The following is a 20,428-nucleotide window of genomic DNA, read 5'->3' as shown; positions in this document are numbered from 1 at the left end:
GCTTGTTTTGTTGCCCTTCATTTTACGTCGTTGCGGCCAGAAAAGTGCTGACACGGCTTGGATTGCTGGTATTTTGGAACAACATGGCGCGTTATGTTTTCCACAATTAAACTGTAAAAAAAAAAATACAAGAATCGCAACAATGTCCTGATCATTTTGAGATGATGTAATATGTAGAGGACAGTTCAGGTGCACCTGATGTGAAGGAGACCGCTTGACTTAAATGCTCCTTGAACACTGATCACAGACCAATACTCCTTAATAGATTTTTGTAGTTCTTGAGGTCTTTACGTAGTTTTCAATCTTCTTTTCATTCCTCTTCCTGAAAGCTTGTAATAAATAGTGTCCTTCACTTCCTTCCCTATTCACTAACAACTCTTAATTTTAGTCATCGGCCATTGTTTCTTTTCTGCATCAGCAACACGACTTCTTCTCTGGTGGCTTGTAGGCGGCTACGTTCAGATCAATCGATCGAGTGTTTTCTTGGAGGAGAATTCTAGGTGAGCTGCAGCTTTCCGAGTCGACCCGCTGGATGTGAAGGCCATTACGAGACATCAGCTCTCTGGCCATCATCAGAAAGGCTTCTTCCACGTTCTGGCTCTCCTGAAAAGAGGAAAATCTTTAGATCATCAACTTCAAATGGTCTTTGCAGTGTTTATTTTTACTTTTGAGGATTACCTTTGCAGATGTTTCCAAAGCAGCTAGGATGCCTCTGTCTTTCGCCAGGTTGCAGGCTCTCTCAAAGGGAACTTGACGTTCGTTCTCCAGGTCACATTTGTTACCTAAAGGGAGACAACCAGGAAGCTGTTTAAATTTCACAGCTGGTGTTGTTTGTTCCGTCACAACACACACAGTCTTCAGAAAAGTTCAAATCACACTTGCCTATGAGCACCAGAACAATATTAGCTGCTCCGTAAAGCTCCACCTCCTTGATCCAGTGGCTCACTGAGTCAAAGGTCGAGTCTCTTGTGATGTCATAGGCGATCATGGCACCGTGAGCACTGCGGTAGTAGCTCTGAGTGATGGTGCGAAACCTCTCCTGACCGGCCGTGTCCCACACCTGGATCTGTACCACACAGACAGTCTTGTTAAGACGGTAAGAACAGCTTTAATGCCAGCGTTTTGGTTTTAGGACATCTTTAAAACTGATCATATGGGCTTGAGGCAGATGTAAATAGAGGTCTGTGTGACCTCAGGTGAACAGTATGACACAAACAAGGCGTGGCAAAAAAAGCAGAAGTTAACGTGCGACAACTAAACTTGCTCCCTTTATAAGAGAAAAATTGTTAATCTAATACACCGATGAAATGAATCATTAGCAAATATTATTTTATGAAAGCATGTATTTTGACATGTATATAGATAAACAGGAACATAAAATCACTAAAAGAAAGAAAGATACTGGTAGCTATATTTTCCTCTAAGAAGGGTTTGAAGACCAGTTCCAAACAAACTGGACTCCACTATTCTACAGTGGGACAGATTATTTGATGATTAAAAAAAAAACATTTAGGATGTCAGACCTATCATTAATGAATGTCAAGCTCGCCACAAAGTTAGTTTATATGATGCTCAGCGAAATTGCAAAAAGTCCAAGACCAAAATTTATCTCTAAAGTGATTGTGACAACAAGACATTAACTTTAACATTAACTAGAGAAAGTGCATTTTCATAGGAAATGCACTTTGTTAATGCACAGAAGAACTTGTTGAGAAACAGCTATAAAAGCATGCTGAAATGTAGCTGAAGTGGAAGAACAAGCTTGAATTAGCAGAAGAAAGCAGAAAGAATACATATTTACTGGAACTGGTTTAAATAAGCAGAAATTAGCACAAAAATTAAGAAATTAGCAAAAAAAAGAAGCTAAAATTAGCAACAAAAAAGGCTGAAAAGTAACCGAAAGGTAGAAAGAAGCTGAAACTACCAGAAGGAAGCAGAAAGAGCTGAAATGAGCCCAAAAATATGGAAATAGCTGAAAAGCTAAAAGTAGCATAAAAACAGCTGAAATAGCAGAAAAAGCTGAAATGAGCATAGTTAATCCGAAAGGAGTATAACAAGCTGAAATTATCAGAAAGAAGTTATTTAGACTGAAAGAAGCAGAGATTACCACAAACAATTAGAATTTATCTGGAAACAGTCGAAATTAGCTAGAAATTTTTAAAAAGTAGCTGAACAGGAAGAACAAGCTTAAATGAGCAGAACACATGTTTGCAAAATTAGGCTGAAAGAAGCAGAAATGAGCACAAACAAGTGGAAATTATCTAAGAAAAAAAGCTGAAATTAGCAAAAAAAAATCAGCTGAAAAGTAGCTGAAAAGGCAGAAAGAAGCTTAAGTTACCAGAAGGAAGTGGAGAGAGCACATTTTTGTTGAATTAGGCAGAAAAATGTTGAAATTTGTGCAAAGAATTTGGAATGAGCTGATAAAGCTAAAATTAGCATAAAACAGCTAAATAGTAGCTGAAATAGCAATATAAGCTGAAACTTGAAGAAATAAGCTGAAAGGAGCATAACAAGCTAGAATTAGCAGAAAGTAGTTAGAAGAAGCACCAAAATGTTGTAGTTAGCAGAAAGAAACCGAAAGGATCACAAAGCAACTGAAAAAAACAGTTGAAATTAGAGGAAAGTAGCTGAAAAAAGTTTAAATTTGCACAAGGAAGCTAAAAGAAGCGGAACCAGAGCAAAATGTGAAAGGTGCAGTAAAAGGTTGTGAACTGATCTAAAGGTTTGAAGGATGTCAAATGAGCTCAATTCATTTTATATGAGGGGAAAAAGTGGCAGAAAAAGCTAAATATTCCAAAAAGCTAAAGTTGCACCAATACCAAAAGTGATAGCAGGATTGTCCTGAAAGAGCTGAATGTTTTGATATAAGATTTTACAAAATAGAAAAAGAATTGTGGAATCAGAAAGATGCAGAAAAATGTATGGAAGAACAATGGATCATAAATGTGTGAATGCTTCATAAACCTTCACACAACAAGACTTTAATCATACTTTGCAGAGGACAAACCCCTCATATGAAAGAATGCACGGCGGTAGATGGATGATGGTCTGGGCTCGTTGGGCAGCTACAGAACCTGTTTGTTTACAGTTTATCAGTTAACCATCAACTCCTCTGTATACTAATGTACTGTATGTGCTATTTATGAGATCCTTTGTTAAATAAAGTTTGGTTTAAGTTAACAAACTCAAGCATGCTGTCAAATCTACAATCGAAGGGCTGAAAAGAAAATACATCAAGACAAGCGTTCTGTAGAGAAACATCCACAAATCTTAAGGAAGTGACGACAAGAGTGAACCAAATTTCTTTCACATTGATTTAAAACATTCATGCAGACTACTTACATACAAAGTAAAGGAGGTTATTATTAATATGTCCCATAAAAAAAGATTAGAATGTTGTACTTCCCTTTTTATTACCATTTCTGTTTGTGGCAAGAGCATTATTACAGAACTGAAATGATAATCACCAACTGAAGGTGTGATTTAAAGAGGAACTGGAATTATAGGCTTTACGTTTGTGCTCTGATGTTCAAATTATCATCAGTTCTGCATCTGAGAGGAGGAATGATTATAGTTTATGGTTTAATACAGATAAAACACCGAGCAGCAGACTTCAGCACAAAGGTGACAAACTGTTTAAGCACAAAGCCATTAGAGTCCCCACAGAGAACAACAAAGTCATCATAGTTTTCATGGGTAATCTCTCTGAGGAGCTGACAGTTGTAGCAACCAGACTCACATGCCCAACATTTACTTTCTGTTCTGTTTTACTGCTCTTTTCTGTCTGGAAGAAGGTTCAGCTGTAGCTAATCATCAAAACGATTACATCAGTAAGAAACAATAGGATTAACTTCAAGTTGTTTTTATGTTGGCGTGTTTTTGTGCACAGCTGTCTAAAGTATAAATTGATGGCATGGTATGTGGCTCTTTTTGATAAATGTATACATTTTTTGCATTAAATGAAGGCAGAACAGTAATAAAAAATAGTGAGTTATGGGGAAAAAAGAGAAATACAGTAACTCAAAACTATTAATAACCAGGTCATTTGAATTAAATAAAAGAGCATCACTTGTAAACTTCACAGCATGGGCAGACCCTGAAACATGAGCCACATTAATAATACCTCTAATCATAAAAAGTTCCCATGTACAATTCAGTAGAGCCACGAGCTGTACTAAAATTGTAACTTATAGAAGAAAAATAAATTGTAATTGATCAAACAAAAGGTTTTCTGATTCCTTATTGCTGTTTCTGATGCTCTAATTCAGCAACATTTCATACAATTCCTCTGTCATAATGAACTCAGTTGGTTATGTTTAATAAAAAATAGTGTGCAATGATTTTATCATACAAACATACGTTTTGTGGACAAAACCACACAGCTTCTGTGTTTAAGTGTTAATGTCTGCTTCCAAAAGCATAAGTGCAATAATGTTTTTGCCTGAGTGTGGCATTAACGATTGGAAATAATTAATTTTGTGAGTGAAACGAAACATAAAACACAAAAATCACTAGAAGCGGAGCAAATGCTGCAGATTGTGAGCTCAGTTTTGGTGTGTTAGTAGCTAAGTCTTACCTCTAAGCATGCAGGGTCTGCGCTTTTTGGTTATATTTCAGAAATCTTTTGTGTTTTTATTAGGTTCATTCCTTTCAGGGTTTGCATGTTTCTATTTTGTGACCTTTTGTGTTTACTTCTGTTCCTGGGCCACCAGTTAGGTTCATTTTCTCAGTACTTTTCCTCTGCTCCTCTGTCCTGCCCCGCCCACTTTCACCTGTTCCCTGTTACCATCAAGCCACCTGTCTCCAATCTTCTCACCAGCCCCAGTGCATTTACTCTCCCAGTCTCCTTATCTGCAGTGTGGCATTGTGGCTTCCACGCCCAGTCTGGTTCACCTCAGTGGCTCCTCAAGTAGTTTTGTAGTTACTGCATTCACGTCAGCACATCTGTCTTGTTTCTTTAATAAAACTCTTCGCTTTAAAGTGAGCTCTTAGGGTTTGCGTTGTTTTCGGTCTATCTCTCATTCAAACCGTGACAACTCAAGCGCAACAGCATTTTAAACTCCTTGGTGTAAATTAATTTATTTTATCGGAGGCATTGACCGTTCAAACTATTTGTAAACCTTATTTTGAGATGTTGCAGAATAAGAGCAACATTTTGTTTCTCTGGCTCTGCTAGGTAGATTTTATTGAAACTGTCAGAAAGTAATTATGAGATCATTTACAAATTGTTTACTATGAATTTAATCCAATTCAAGATGGCTGCCACAGCTAGTCAGCCTTAGCAAACAGAAAATTGGCTATAACTCAGTGAATATGACAGATATTGAGCTAAAATTTGATGTGGTAGGATCAGATATCACATGTATTGTTTTCAAAATGATCCTAGTTGATTATTGTTTAAACTTTGTCATAAAAAGCTGTGGATGTTTTTTTTTAACAAAACTTGCCATTTCTTTGTGGCTACACTGTAAAACCCAATTCTTTGCAATTGTTGCAATTAGTTGCACTCAAACAACTAAATGAAGTCAAAATGATCCAAGTTGATTTTTGTTTAAAACTTTGTCATTAAAAGTTGTGCATGTTTTTTGTTTTTTTTTAACAAAACTTGCCGTTTCTTTGTGGCTACACTGTAAAACCTAATTCTTTGCCATTGTTGCAATTAGTTGCACTCAAGCAACTAAATGAAGTCAAGTATCCTGAATTATATTTATGCGAGCTACAAAATTCATTCATAATAGGTCGATTTTACTTAATTAGAAATAATAAACTAAAGTCAAGCTACTTTATGATGTAAAAAGCTGTAACTTCTTTAAACCCCAGGTAAATTTCAGACCGAATGTTTTCGCCACAAACGCTGCTTTTTGTAGCGTGATGACGATACAGAGGTTTCATTCTACGTTTAATCTTTGCATCGGTTGGAGAAACCTGATCAGCAGGTTCTTCAAGTGAGAAACTCGTCTGACTTGTTTAAAGTCCGAGTCAAACTGCCACTGTCTCGAAGGACGCCTCTCTCTGTCATGCAGGTTACTCCCAAAGGGAGTGGAATCCATCACACGTGACTGTCAAAAACAAGGCCGAAGAGGCACCAGTGCTCAACATTTATATAATTAGCCCCTCATTTAATCTACATGCACACAGATATACACATAAATATACAAAACACAACCGTGCGGAGCACTTACCTTCACTTTCTTCCCTTCGATGTTCACAGTTCTCACAGTGAAATCCACCCCGATGGTGTTCTGTTGCCTCTCGGCAAAAATTCCTGACTTAAAATTCTGGACCACGCAGGTCTTGCCTACGTTGGTGTCTCCAATGAGGATGATCTTAAACAGGAAGTCAAACGTGTCATCGTGGTCGGGTCCAGGTGCCTGCATGGTAGGAGCGTGTGGCGTTTTCTGAGTGAGCGAAGGAAATGATCCTCGGGCTGCACCTTTAGATCACTTAGAATGTTTGACCTTTGAGGCCAGAAGATGATGGATTATTGTTTTGAGTGAATAGAAGAGCCCAAAATTATATAATATTATATATTCTGGTTTGAGTGACACTTGCTCAGCAGGTTGTATATTGACCCTTAAAGCAAATATACTTAAATTACTCCACATGTAGCACAAAACAACCTCAAGAAATTCTGTCAGGGTGTTAAAAAAGTAATAAAAGCTCAAGAAATTCTGTTTACCATCTCAAAATAAATTTCTTTAAGCTTTAAAACGTCCTGAACATGCATATTGCAAATAGAAGTCAGTAGTTTCTGCATAAATCTGCTAAAACCAGAGGACTTTCTTTCGTATTCAGCATTTTTTCTTGCTTATTTTGTCCCCAGATAATTCAGTCTCCCTCGTCTCTCGTCTTCTCTCAGTGAAACAAAACTGCCTCAGTTCTGCTTCTCCTTTCAGCTCCTTCTCAGGTGTTGACCCACTTTACAGAGTGAAAACACGTGCCATTCTTTTTAGTCCTCCTGCACAGGTGAGTTGATGAAAATAAAAACAAAATATTCCTGTAAATTAGAGTTGAAAGATGTCTGCCGTGTCAGGCTCTTTGAGTTGCTCCTTCCTTTTGTTTCTGCATCTTTTCTCCCGTCTGTTTTTCCTGTTCTGGCAGACTTGACTTTTTTTTTCTCTTCCCACCACCTGTGGTAACAATAGAAACTCGCCCCACCTGTATTTCCTCTGCTGCCCAGCCTTATGGCTGCTGTTGCATTCTGGGAACTGCAGTCTGTTTTAAAAATAATTGACCTCTTAATCATCTTCAAGAACAATGGCAGTCAAGGGCTGTTAGATGAGCCAAAGAAAGTACATTTATCGTAATTGCAAGGTTATTAACGCTTTTAAGGCGGGTAATAGTGTGTTTGCCCATGCCTTGGTGCGTTTTAGAGTTTGTTACCAAATTATCTCATGAACCACCGGATGATTTAAATAAAGCTTGTCAATTGTGATCACTGAATGTAGCGCTACAACTTGGCAACTTCTGAAGTCAACCCACTTCAAGGTGGCTGCCACAGACAATTGACTTTAAAAGACACAAAACTGTCAATAACTCACTCATTATTACAAATACTGACAAAAATTTGGTGTGTCAGTAGCTGCGAATCATTCCCAACACATAATCTAAATGGTACTCATTGCGCAAGACTTTTTGATTAAAACTTTAACATGAAACTTATCCTTATTTTGTGTTTTTCCCTTTACAAATTTTAATCATCGTAGAAATAGTAGAAAAGTGGTGGCTGAGTTTGTAATTTTTCCTCTTATTTGATTTACAGTTTCTGTGGTGATGAAGGTGAACTGGGTTGGGCAAAGAGAGAGTTTCAGTAGAGGGATGGGCAGAGCTGTTAAAAAGCCTTGGACAACACCTTATTCTTTATTGTTTTAGTTCACTTTAAACGTTTTCCTCAGCAGCAGTTCTTAAAAATTTTCAGACTGTCCAGTAATCTTTACAATTATTACTTTTATGAGTAAAAAAAATGCTTGTTGAACTGTTTTATGCATCATTTGTAGATACAAAAATAAATTAAATAAAAGGCCCAAATTTGTAAATCCTACACAAAAATGAGAAAATTAGCTTATGATCCATTTGAAGGACTTGTAGTTAAAGCAACTGTTGTACAACACTTTGTATATCCAGATGATGCGACCTTTAACCTCCTTTTAAAAAAATCATAATGTTTTTCTTAACAAAATGCTAGTTTCACACGTGGTTATAGCATCAGTTCATTAGAGCTAAATTCAACTCATTACACGCATTTAGAATTTCTCAAAACCTCAAGATTTGAGCTACAATTTTATATAGTCCGTCAATTTGTGCATGCCTTGGGACTCGTAAACGAAAAAAGAGAAGTTTGCTTCACATGTGTGGAATACCAAGTGTGCTGGATTATGACTCATACCAGCAAATGCTTGGTTTGAATGCTAAATCCAGAGACACCCCCCCCCCCCCCCCCCCCCATAAGTGATGCTGAAGTGAAAAGAGAGGGGTTTTTTTTTTTATTATTAAAGAGATGCACAAGAAAGGCAAAATACAGTTTAATATAGAGGCAGGTAAGCAACTTCTATTTGATTTATAAGCTTTTAAAATTAAATGTATTTTATTTTTTGACACACAAGTTCACAAAGAATATTACAGAAACATAAAGCTTTTTAGCACAATAAATAAATCATGCATTTAGGGATTATAACCCTTTAAGCTCATAAAGTGATGAAGGTGGACTCCAGTCGCCCGATGATTCTAAAATTTTAGCTACGGCCATGCTAATGCTCACAAATCGCGCTAATCACATGGTGAAAACTATATTTCCGAGCGGCCCTGAAGGCAACGCGGGACTCGCATCCAGTGCATCTCTGTGACGTCACGTGCGGAGACAGCAGATACATGTCCTCGCTGCCTCCTCCGGCGCTGCGCTGCTTTCTTGATTTCTTTATGTGAAAAAGGTGTTTTTAATTTAAGCCTGAAAGGGCAGCAGAGCGCAAACATGCAGAAGAGCTCGGTGGTCGTGGTGGCGGATAAAACGAGCCTGAAAAGGCCGTTTGTTTTTGCTAACGCTGTACATATGGTAGGTAAAGCATAATCATTTAATTTAACCATAAAGGCCTGTTTGTTATGATGCTAATATTCACTCTAAAATTAGCATTCAGCCTCATATAAGTCCTACTGCCAGCTATACACCAGATAATTTTCTATTAGCTGTATGAAATTTTATTAATTATGTTTAGTCTTACTTCTGGTCATGTGATACTTCCATGTTTTTTTTCTTCTTTTTAGTAAATATTGTTTTATAAGTGTCTAATGCTAAACCTTTTTTTTTTTTTTTGTACCATAATGTCACTTCACTGCTTAATAGTGCACAATTATTACATAATTATAAAAATAATGGTAATATAATTACATAATATTTACATTGTATTCAAAATAAAAAGCTCAAAATATTTATGAGCATTAGCATGGCCGTAGCTAGGACTTTAGAATCATCGGGCAGCTGAAGTCCACCTTCACCACTTCATGAGCTTTAAGGGTTATAATCACAAAAGGCATGATTTATTTATTGTGCTAAAAATAGGGGAGTGGTGGCGCAGAGGTTAGAGAAGGTGGGCCTGTGATAGGATCGCTGGTTCAACTCCCGGTATGGACAGCATCAAAATGTAGGTGGGATTGGTGAAGCACCCCCATCTGTCTCCACCCTCATTTGCCCCACTGGACCCTCGAGCAAGGCCCTTAACCCCCACCATCTGCTCCCCTGGGCACCCTAGATGGCAGCTCTCTGCTCCACGCAGAGGGCTGCGGTAGCTCGGTGGTCTGTGGTTGCGTCAGGAAGAACATCTGGCCTGAAAATAATTGCCAAGTCTTTGTGCGACGTAGTTCGCTGTGGTGACCCCTGATGAAGGGAGCAGCCGAAAGAAGAAGGAAAAAAAATTACATTTTATTCAAAAATATGTCCCTGTTCCTTTAAGAGTGTTAAAAAGCTTACACATTTATTAAATTAACTTGTTTAATTATAGCCATAAACACTTATTTTGTATGCTTTATAATTTGCAAACTCACTAAGTTCTTGTGTTCTTGTCCTTCAGGCGTTGTGCTTCTTCATGCTGAAAATGACTGTAATTTGGCACGGAGACCTGCTGCAAACTGGCAAAGTAAGATTTGGACATTTTTCTGACTGGACAAACACACTTTCAGAAGCAGATGCGATATATCGGAGGCAGCTGAGAAATTATTAATGACCACTTCCATAAATGTCCCTTGAATGCACCACAGCAGCACATTTTTATATTGTATTTTTTTTGGAAACAATGTTCCTACTGAAGTGCCCTTTGGTAAAACATTAGGCTAACTTCAGACAGCTGGTTTCTGCAGGCTGATCAAAGCACAGCAGCTTAGTCAAACCCTAGTATTTTGCATTTGTATCAGTTTAACTCGGATGGGATTTTGCTCTTTAGATGGTGCCCAGTATTCCTGTAGCGATGATGTACGCCATCGAGGTTGGCTGCCTGCTACTCTCAGTGCTCGGCGTGTTCGGAGCTTGCAAAGGAAAGAGATGGTGTTTGATTCTGGTAAAAAAACAACAAAAAAAAAACGCAGTTTTTACTACTGTGGGACTCTGGGAATATGTGTAACTAGATTTTTCTCTGTTCATGTGTACAGTATGCAGCAGGGATGGCAGCAGTCAGTCAAACGATTATTATTAGAACAGCGCTGAGTTACCAAGATGTCTATGAGGTACGGTACTGGAGTGACTCAGGTTTTGTTATTCTTCCTGTAGAAAATGTTCAAGTGTGATGTGTCTCTCTCTTTAGAAACGTGTTGTGCGCGATGAGTCCAAGCTGCTGGCCATGATGCCGCTCAGTGGACCCAGCAAAGGCAACAGGACGTTGCTTCATAATATCCAGGAGGAAGTAAGCAGCAATTATTGATGCTTTCTTCATCCGTTTTACTTTTTTAATGCAAAAACATTAAGAACCTGTATATGTTTTTTTTACACACATTCCTCTCCTAAAATATAATTTTATTTTTAGGAAAAAACAAATTTAAATGTAACTGTTGCGCCACAATTTAAAGATTTATATTATGACATAAACAGGAACTTTAGTAAAACAGCACCACACAGTCCCCTTTCATTTCCCTAGCAGAGCTTCTTTAATTTTACTGTAATTTGATTCCTGTTTTTTTAATTTTTCTTGCATCTTTGTTTTTCTCTGCAAGGACATTCATGCAAAGAGAGGCACAAGTGTGGTTGGAGCAGTCAAAACTGCGAAATGAAAAGTGTTTGGTTTCGTTGCAATAACAAAATGCATCTTAAACTGTGCATCAAGGCGCAGAACTTCCTCGCTCTGAGCTTCTCGTGTTCTCGATGTGCGTTTAATGCAGGAGGCACGACCAGGCATACGTTAGCAACAAAAAGCTTGTCACATGACCTGAAAAATCAATCCTCTTGAAATGCAACTCAACTCTTGAAATGGATATGGAGGACAGAAATACTGTGGCAAATAGTAGCTTTGTTTTGCCAAGAATACACAATTGTCTCTTATTTATTTTTTATCATATGAAGTAGGCATGTCACTTCGTAATTTTTTTATTTAATTTTAACATTGGCATTAAAGCATCTCTATTAAATGTCACTACCTTATCATAATTCAGTTAATCTCACTGTCACACAACCTGTGCAGTTTATGCTATGTGCAATATATATATATATATATATATATATATATATATATTTATATTTATCATTTGCATTTAAGCTTACAGTATATTGCTACCTGTGAAATACTTATTTATTCAAATTCATCCTGCTTGCACTGTTATATTCAACCATGTTGTTGTTTACTATATTTCGTTTGGACTTAGTAAATATAAATTTTCTTTTTCACATTTTGGTATCCTTATGCTTTAGCATTTCTTGTTTTGTTTTTTTTTGTTTGTTTTTAAGCGAGTTAAATCAGTTCTTCTCACCCTGAGCATTTCATTGCATTGTTGACCTTGTGTTAGCGTGCATATGACAAATAAACAACATAACAAAGCGTATCTCACAGAAATGATGAAGAACAGATGATTCACAGTGTTAACTGTGTGTGATGTTGGTTTAGAGCAGGGGTCTGCAACCTGAGGCTCTTTGATTCTTCTGCAGCAGCTCTTTCAAGCTTTGACCAAAACTACCGGTAATATAAAACTGAATTTCATTGGTTGTTATACAAACAACAATAAAAGTACTAGTTTTAGCTGTTTTCCTGTCATTTCTTTTGCAAATACCGTAGTTTTTGCCGTACACGTCGCCATATAAATCGCATCTATTTTGCGTCGCCGCTAACAATCCAGAAATGTGGACCGGTGTTGTGCCAAAAATTGATTGGCTGCCAAATGGGAGCACGCACAGGAGGACTTTTAACAAGAATTTAACAAGAGTAACACTTACAAACAATTATTTGTTTGCTCGAAATTATAGTAAAGCTGTGTCTCAGTCTAACTTTTCCTTAATAAATCCACTTTAACGGTCAAATCAGCTGCATTTCAAAAGTATTTGCTGCCTCACTGCTCCGGGAGCACGCAGACAGGGAGGAAATCAGGAAGGAGGAACTCTGCGCATTTCTTCGAAATTTAACAAGATAAGTACCTAAAACAATTATTTGTTTGCTCTAAATTATAGCAAAGGTGTGTCTCAGTTGAACTTTTACTTAATAAATGCACTTCAATGGTAAAATCAGCTGCATTTTGCCGGGGCGGTGCAGAGAAATGAAGCTGATTTGACGGTTGCTCCAGGTAAGATCCCAGAGCTGGACAAAGGTGGCTTTCTGTGGAAAGCTGATTGTGTCATTAATAGCCAGTTTTACCTATTACATGACACAACGACATGCCATACTACTCGAGTGCCATCTAGCAGTTGAAAATGGTAGTGTTCAATATTTTCAGTCAGAATGAATGAAAACGGTCATATCGCAGCTAAAAACATAAATGAGTCTCTTCTGTGTATAAGTCGCAGGGCATTCAAATTATGCAAAAAACTGTGACTTATTGGCCAAAAAATACGGTACTTACTTTAACTTTTTGCTTTATTTCTATACTTAATTATTTTTTCCACATAAAAAATCACTGGTCTGCACAGTTCATAGTATTTTTGATTTATTTTAAAAAACTACCCCCCCCCACACACACACACACACACACTCCTCCCCTTTTTACAAGAATCTGTTTTTTCATTTGTCTTAAACTGTAAAAATCTCAATAAATGTTAAAAATTGTTAGATATTTTTAGCTTTATAATGTCACCTCTACTGGCCGCGAGCATCTCCTCCAACAAACCTAAAGTGGCCCATGGGCCACCAGTTGATAATCACAGTTGTAGCAGGGTGTTTCGGCTCAAGACACATTTAATTTAGTGAATGAAGGTGTAAAAATGCCTCTTTTGATCATAAAGGTTGCAGACCCCTGGTTTAGAGTGACGGCCTTAAAGCGTATATAAATGTACCTTTTTACCTTAACTCATGGGTTCAACTTCCACACTTTGAGGTCAGGCAGACAGAGAAGAAATGGAAGCACTAAAAACAAAACTAAACATTTAGAGATAATGCAGGGTAAAGTTCATGAGTACGTTTCAGTTTTACTTTTGCTGTCATTCAAGAAAATCCCACTCAGATTTAGTTTTATTGTAAAACATTAACAATGCATTTAAACTGATCTTTAGCATGACTTCAAGTTCTCTTAATCACTCATTCATTCAAAGCAGGTGTGTGAAAGCAAATAAAGGACCAGGCTTAGCCACCACTGCTTTGCTTAGTCTGACACTACCCCCGTGTGGTAACATATAATACAGACTTATGTGAAACATTCTCTGAAATAGTCACTTAGGAGTCCAGGATTGAAGTTTGACAAAATGTATGAACAATTCTTGCAAAGGCAGAGATATGGCCCTTACATCCAAAATGAACAAACACCTTCAAATTGTATCTTAACAGTGCTGTCCCTTCAGCATGAACCCCGGCTCTCTGACATGGACACAGAAACAATTACATTCCAAGCTGAGCCAGCTAAAGAAGGATTTCCAGCTGTCAGCCACTTATGTTTTGACGTGTTGAGCTACGCAACTGTTTAAACGGTCAAAGGGTGAAGGAACGTAAACAGACAAAATACTGTAACTTGGTAGAAAGACATTCCGACATATAATCTTTTTCCAGTCAGTTTAAACTAACTCCTAATTTAGCATAAATAAAAACCTATATTCTGAATTCAGATCTTTGTGTAAGCTAAACTACTTTGCTGATTTCATACTGTAAGGAATTTTCTTGTATTTGCTCATAAACAAAATGTCTGCTTTGTGTTAAAGAGTCCTGATGACTCCTAGCTTGTGCTCCAGCAGGTGATGGTAGTCAAAACACATGTCCTGGTCTGTGTGGGTGGGTTTTGCGGTACACCTCAGTTTTCAAATGCCCTCCATCAGAGACTGAGCCCTCACAGTCCAAGAAAGCCAACCTGACATCTTTTAGATCTTCTTGTGTGAACTTTATATATTTATCCACAGAGTTGATGTGATGAGTGAAACATTGGACTTCCTGAGATTTAATTTTAACCCAGGTGTCATCAACATACCAATGACTCGTTGGTGTCCCTGAAAAGGATGCCAAGAGAACAAGGGGAATGTTGGCATAGACCAGTCCTTCTCAAATAGTGGGGCTCGCCCCCCTGGGGGGGGCCCGGGGCAATGCCAGGGGGGTGCATGTGACCCTAGAAAACATGCTTTTTTTTTGCTGCAGGGAGTAGTTTTTTTTCACCATTCTCACTTTGTCGTGTGCGTTCCTAATAAGTTATGAACAAATATGGCTGCCTTGTCATTTTGGGAGCCATGCATGACCCGTGTCTCTCCCCTCTGCGGCTGACGCGATAAATGAACTCCGACCGTCACCTCCTCAGTCCTCTGCTGCTGTTTTTATGTCCACGCGCTCTGGACGTCACTCACAGCTCGCATGCAAAAAAGAGTAAACTCAAGCGAGAGCGACACCTGCCCTCCCTTTCCTCTTTTGCGTTGACTAAATGTTTTAGTTTTATTGATGAGTTTGTCAAAGCACAATTTACAGAAGTAATGTTTAATAAATGTTAGGACTTGATTCTTTGCTAACAAAATTAATTCACCTCCTCAGTTAAGCTGCTGTTTTTATGATGCTCTGGACGCTTGTCACTCACAGCACGCAGGCGACAAAGAGTAACTCAAAACAAGAGGGTTACCTGCCCCCTCCTTCCTCTTTCGCGTTGACAATTTTTTTTGTTTGTTTTATCGATGAATGTGCTCATTGATCCTGACTTCCTCATTTTGATTATTAAAAAATCTGCATAAATTGTTTTATTATTTTTTGTTTTGTAGGTCAAAGTGTTTTATATAACTCTCCTGAGTTAAAATGTTGCTGATCAATTTGAATTTATTATTATTTATTGATTATATTTAATTTTATTTTTCAGAATCAAATGGTACAAAATGTTTACAGTTTAAAAAAGAATTTTTTTTTAGGCAAATTGATACAGACTAAAAAAGCAATGTTAATTCTTCCTTGTAAGTTGATCTATGTTCTTTTTTGCCTTTAATGTTAATAAGGACACAATGTTAGGTAGAGGTGTACTTATAACAATTTTATAGACATACTATTTAGAGTCGCCGCGGAGAGTTGGGGGGGGGGCGAAATGTTTACTTCTTCTTGGGGGGGGGGGCATAAGAGAAATAATTGAGGAGCACTGGCATAGATGTTGCATTAATTATATGTGAAGGGGACGTGTCCCCCTTACATTTAAAAAATATTAATTTGGATCCCCCTACATTTACCATGAAATATTAATTCACCCAGCACACTTTCTATTGCTTCGTGGATGAATTCATAACACTTGATTAATAGGAGAATGCTCAAACCACTAAAAATCCACTTCTGGTTTTCCTGGTTACCTACATCAACTCGCCCACATGCACCGTTTCCTCAAGGTCACTTGCTTTGGCAGGGTGCTCATCTCTTCAGGTTTTTTTTAATAGACAGGGTGGGGGGAGGAGGGGAAGACACCTCTGTGTTGCACGCTAGCTTAGCGCTATGTAAGTGCCGGCAGTTGTCGACTAGGCGTGGGGGTCTTAGGATGCATGAGAGAAGCGGAGCGTGCTCTATTCACACAAGGAGAGCTGTTGGTCAGGCTACTTCTTGTGCCGTGCTCTTGAAAATATTTATTGAATCAAATGTTTACATATGTAGGTAAACATAGATGTTGAACAACACATTAAAATACACCAGAATGCAGGAAATGGCATCTACTTTATTCAAAATTGTCTGGGGGAAGACCTCCAGATCTCCCCACCAGTGTGTGTCTCCTCCCTCCCCCCATGTTACAAATGCTTCCAACGCCACTGAATGTTGGTTTGAGCGAGGAGTAAAGGGCCCACCATTCATTCAACCTTTATTTAGCCAGGTTAATCCCATGGAGCATATTCCATCCGAAGCCGAACAGTCGACACGCAGTCACAAGATTGCGAGACATTCGTTTTTACACACACTTTTCGTAGTCCACAAGACACGGATGCAAGGCTCCTGGGAAAACCCTCTGGCTGAAGTATACGCCACCACATGGGGTTCTTCCCAGCCAGAGTCTCCACTCCATCCCTGCAACCACCGTTTGGCCACACATCTATCATGAACAAATTGCCACACTTTTCAGCAGACAGACCATACACAGTGTCTGCGTGATCTCCAACCAGGAGATTTTGGCCATTTGTCTAATTTAGTGTGTTTAAAGAGTTGTAAAGCTAAATGTCTGAGCGCATTTCCACATTGACAAACACACACAAACTCCTGACCAGTCATACAATTTTTGGCACATATGCCTGTGAGAAAAAGTTTGGCCTGGGCCTTGTGTCGAGAAGGATCTGCAAACAAAATGACTCAATTTTTGTCTCACAACTACGACAATGAGAGCTGATTTCAGCACTTCAGATGGAGTATGTCGGGCCCTTAAAGGAAGCCGTCTTTGTGAAGAGAACCCACCCATCATTAGACAGGTGCGGAGGGCTCTGTGTTCAACTGCCCCCCTCTTACAATGCTGTGTGAGTATCACTCAGCCCTCTGTGAATAGGAAGCGTCCATCAAGGCACTAATGATCAATTGCTGATGGTCCTCCCTTTGCATGTGAACAACTAGTTTTGGCCATCACCAGCAAACTGTGATCTACTATAAGAAGGTACTATAAGACTGTTTGTTGCAGCTCCTGAGACTGATGGTCTTTTGGATAAAAGACAAAACGTTTCAACAAGAAGAATGCGTCCAGACGACCTGACTCAACCTTATCAGATTTATCTACCTGGATTACTGAGCAAGCATCAGGATATTTAAAAAGATCATTTACGCTTAGAAAAACAGTACTGTATGTCAACTTGTGCTTTGAAGAACTTTTTTTTTTTAGATATTATACTTGTTTTTGATTATGTGACACTGTTTTAAATGTAATGTTTCTCATGTCATCTCTAGTTTGAATGCTGCGGTCTTATTGAAGGCTACAAGGACTGGGGCGCCTCCATCCCTGCCTCCTGTAACTGTCATTATCCAGGAAAATGCGTCAGTACTTTGGCTTATTTATACAGAATTAGCATTGTGGTCAATATTTTTATAACGTCATATGACCGTCAGTCTTTAAGACTATTTCTATTTGTTTTCAGTGATTTGGTCACGAATGTCAGGCTGTTATTTTTGTACAAACCAGATTGTAATATTTATCTTAAAAGCTAAATAGAGGTTGCATATAACACTTGTAGTTAGCAATATGCTACAACTGATGAATGTTAGCCCAAACTATGAAAGTAAACAAGAGTATTGGGGAAAAAAATAGTTGTAATTGTGTTTGAATGGATTATTTCGTCTGAATTTTTTTTTCGTCAAATAGGTTCGACTACGGGGTAGTGCTACGCTCGGAGCCCCGAAGAACCAGTATGTTTATCGAGCGGTAAGAAACTCTAATATTAAATAATTAACCATAAAAGCCTGGAACATTTTGAATCAAACATGGCCTTGAAAGTCATTTAAATGCATCAAGGTCATTGTCTAGTTAAGAAAGCTATTGGAGATTATGCGTTTTTTGACCTGGCAGGTTTATGTGAGGACAAAATGAGCACATTATATGTACAAAAGTATGAAATAAATTAGATAAACAGATAGTTTCCCACTAAACAACACTGTTAATCTAATGTATTGAAACATGGCTTAGGAAGTATTCCCCTTTTTGTGTTGTAGGGACCAAATAATGACCCTGTAGCTTTATGTCACAGCACGAATTGGGACTACGGAAATTAAATGAGATGAGACAATGATTTTAGTTGTAATTTTTAGCATTTAGTGGCTTCCTTTTTATCTTCTTGCTTTACTGGACTTAATCCAGAAAAGCAGGAAGCCGATTTAGGATGTCTGGAACAGGACCAACCTTCCTGCAGGCTGGTTCCAGTACAAGTTTCTATTTCACAAAATCAAACGGAACATCGTCTTCAATAATATGAAAAAGTACAAATAATACTAATATTTTCCAAGTTTTGACTCTTATTGATACACATAGTCCCTACCAAACAGTTGTATGTACAAATGTTAATTTTCCTACACATTTAATAAGTTATTATTATGTAATATGTATTTAATATAACGAGAAAAAACATAAACTGGTTCCTGCTGGCTTCAGTTTCCTTTGTTAACGTAGAAAGGTGTATGTTCTGTAAAAAGAACCAACGTCAATCCGGGTCTATGAAACACAAAATCAAACAGGGATAAACTAAACAGACCAAAACACAAACCATGACAGATAATGACTGTAATTTTCTTCTATATACCTTGGTTTTAAAAACCAACTCACCTTTGCTCATCCATCGATAAAGAGATTTTTTCTGTTACTTTTGCTATCAAATCATTTTTGCCCAGAAATCCACTGCTCTGTCTTTTTTTTTAATCAGTGTTGTTGAATCTCTGATAGCTTTCCCAGTTGTTGAACAGGTCTAAGTAACAGGTGTACCACAGCAGGTGTAATCTGACACAGAGGAAGACAAATTAACTACAAGATCAATATCCTGTTTGCACCGCCGTCTTAAGCCCTTCATGTGTCTGTCCTCTCTTTTTCCGCAGCCCTGCCTCCCGATTTATGTTTCCGAGCTGAAGCTGGCATTCTTCTTGGTGATGGCCATACAGTTTGGAAGTGCAGTATTCTGGGTACGTATTGATTACAGTACATCTGATACCCCACCAGCTGGTGCTGTGCTTAACTTTTTATTTCTGCTTCTGTCCTCCAGATTATTTTACTTGTCATGAGCATCAAGTTGATGGGACAGATAAAGAAGAAGCAGGAGTTTATAGCTCTTCTCCAGTCCAACACATACGTTCCTGGTGCTTTCTAGTGCTGCGCAGCAGTGCAGACTGGAAGCACTGGAAGTTACTATCGAACGTACACGGTTTGGATTCGCACATTATGCTGTACACCATAACCTGGCTATTTTGTGCTGTAGCAATATATGTTATGATTTTATACATGTTATTGCATGTAACTGATGTTTAAGGGAATCTACATGCATAGACTGCATACAAATATTAAGCCTTACTGCTGTAAAAAGAAGCAATTTAAAGAAGTTTACTAGTCTTTCAGTAATATTCACACTTTGAAATGTTTTTGTCATCTGAACTTGTCTCAGTGTTTTTAATTTGCCAAATTGTTTTTATGAGCATTTGGTGCTTATTCTGGGATTTTATTTTTGGAGGACATGCATTCTTTGCTATTATTATTTTTATTAGTCTATTACAGTGCCTCTATGCATTTTTTCCATTTTTTTTTTTTTTTTTAAACAGTGCCACCTAAAGCACATTATCACCACCAGTTTGTCAATGGAGGTGCATTCTTGTACATCCCTTTAAAAAACAAAAACGTTCATAAACTAGGAACCATTTTAACAAAGTTCATGCTCAATAATCCAGGTAAAAAAAAATCCAACATCGTTCAGTCAGGTCATCTGGACGGTTTCTTTTTTTTGTTTGTTGTTGAGATGTTTCATCCTTCATCCAAAGGACTTCATCAGTTCGAGGAGCCACAAACAAAATCAGTCCCACAAGCAGTACACTCCCATGGGGAACCAACCAGTTTGCTGGTGATAAAATGGTTTCTGGGGCCCGCCCTTTTCCCTGTCAACTCCTCTGAGGCAGCCATAGCCAAAGTGCTTCAAAACATCAAAGTTCATGCTCAATAATCCAGGTAAAAAAATCCAACAAAGTTCAGTCAGGTCATCTAGACTGTTTCTTTTTTTGTTGAAATGTTTCGTCCTTCACCCTTTAGATGAAGGATGAAATGTCTCAACAAAACCTCAGTCTGATGAAGTCCTTTGGATGAAGAACGAAACATCTGAACAAAACTTCAGGCTGATGAAGTCCTTAGGATGAAGGACAAAACATCAACAAAACTTCAG

The 20,428-nt window shown here is 38.1% G+C and overlaps 2 protein-coding genes across 2 annotated transcripts; one reads left to right on the top strand and one right to left on the bottom strand.

Annotated features, from left to right (window-relative positions):
- Positions 1-262: 262 nt before the first annotated feature.
- On the bottom strand, positions 263-6,568 carry LOC119428215 (ras-related protein Rab-19-like). Its single transcript, XM_037695865.1, has 4 exons — positions 6,183-6,568; positions 883-1,066; positions 679-782; positions 263-603 (listed from the first exon to the last, which is right to left on the bottom strand). Exons 1-4 carry the CDS (start codon positions 6,375-6,377, stop codon positions 415-417), a joined length of 672 nt encoding a protein of 223 aa, XP_037551793.1. The 5' UTR covers positions 6,378-6,568; the 3' UTR covers positions 263-414.
- Positions 6,569-8,886: 2,318 nt separating this feature from the next.
- LOC119428213 (tetraspanin-8-like) lies at positions 8,887-19,388 on the top strand. The gene is made up of 9 exons (XM_037695864.1): positions 8,887-9,049; positions 10,062-10,127; positions 10,431-10,544; positions 10,636-10,710; positions 10,788-10,886; positions 17,472-17,558; positions 17,884-17,943; positions 19,104-19,187; positions 19,268-19,388. Exons 1-9 carry the CDS (start codon positions 8,969-8,971, stop codon positions 19,370-19,372), a joined length of 771 nt encoding a protein of 256 aa, XP_037551792.1. The 5' UTR covers positions 8,887-8,968; the 3' UTR covers positions 19,373-19,388.
- The last annotated feature ends 1,040 nt before the right edge of the window (positions 19,389-20,428 follow it).

The sequence above is a fragment of the Nematolebias whitei genome, chromosome 22, assembly GCF_014905685.2.
Source record: "Nematolebias whitei isolate Nwh7 chromosome 22, NemWhi1, whole genome shotgun sequence".
Lineage (NCBI taxonomy): Eukaryota > Metazoa > Chordata > Actinopteri > Cyprinodontiformes > Rivulidae > Nematolebias > Nematolebias whitei.
This window is presented reverse-complemented; position numbering and strand designations above follow the sequence as displayed.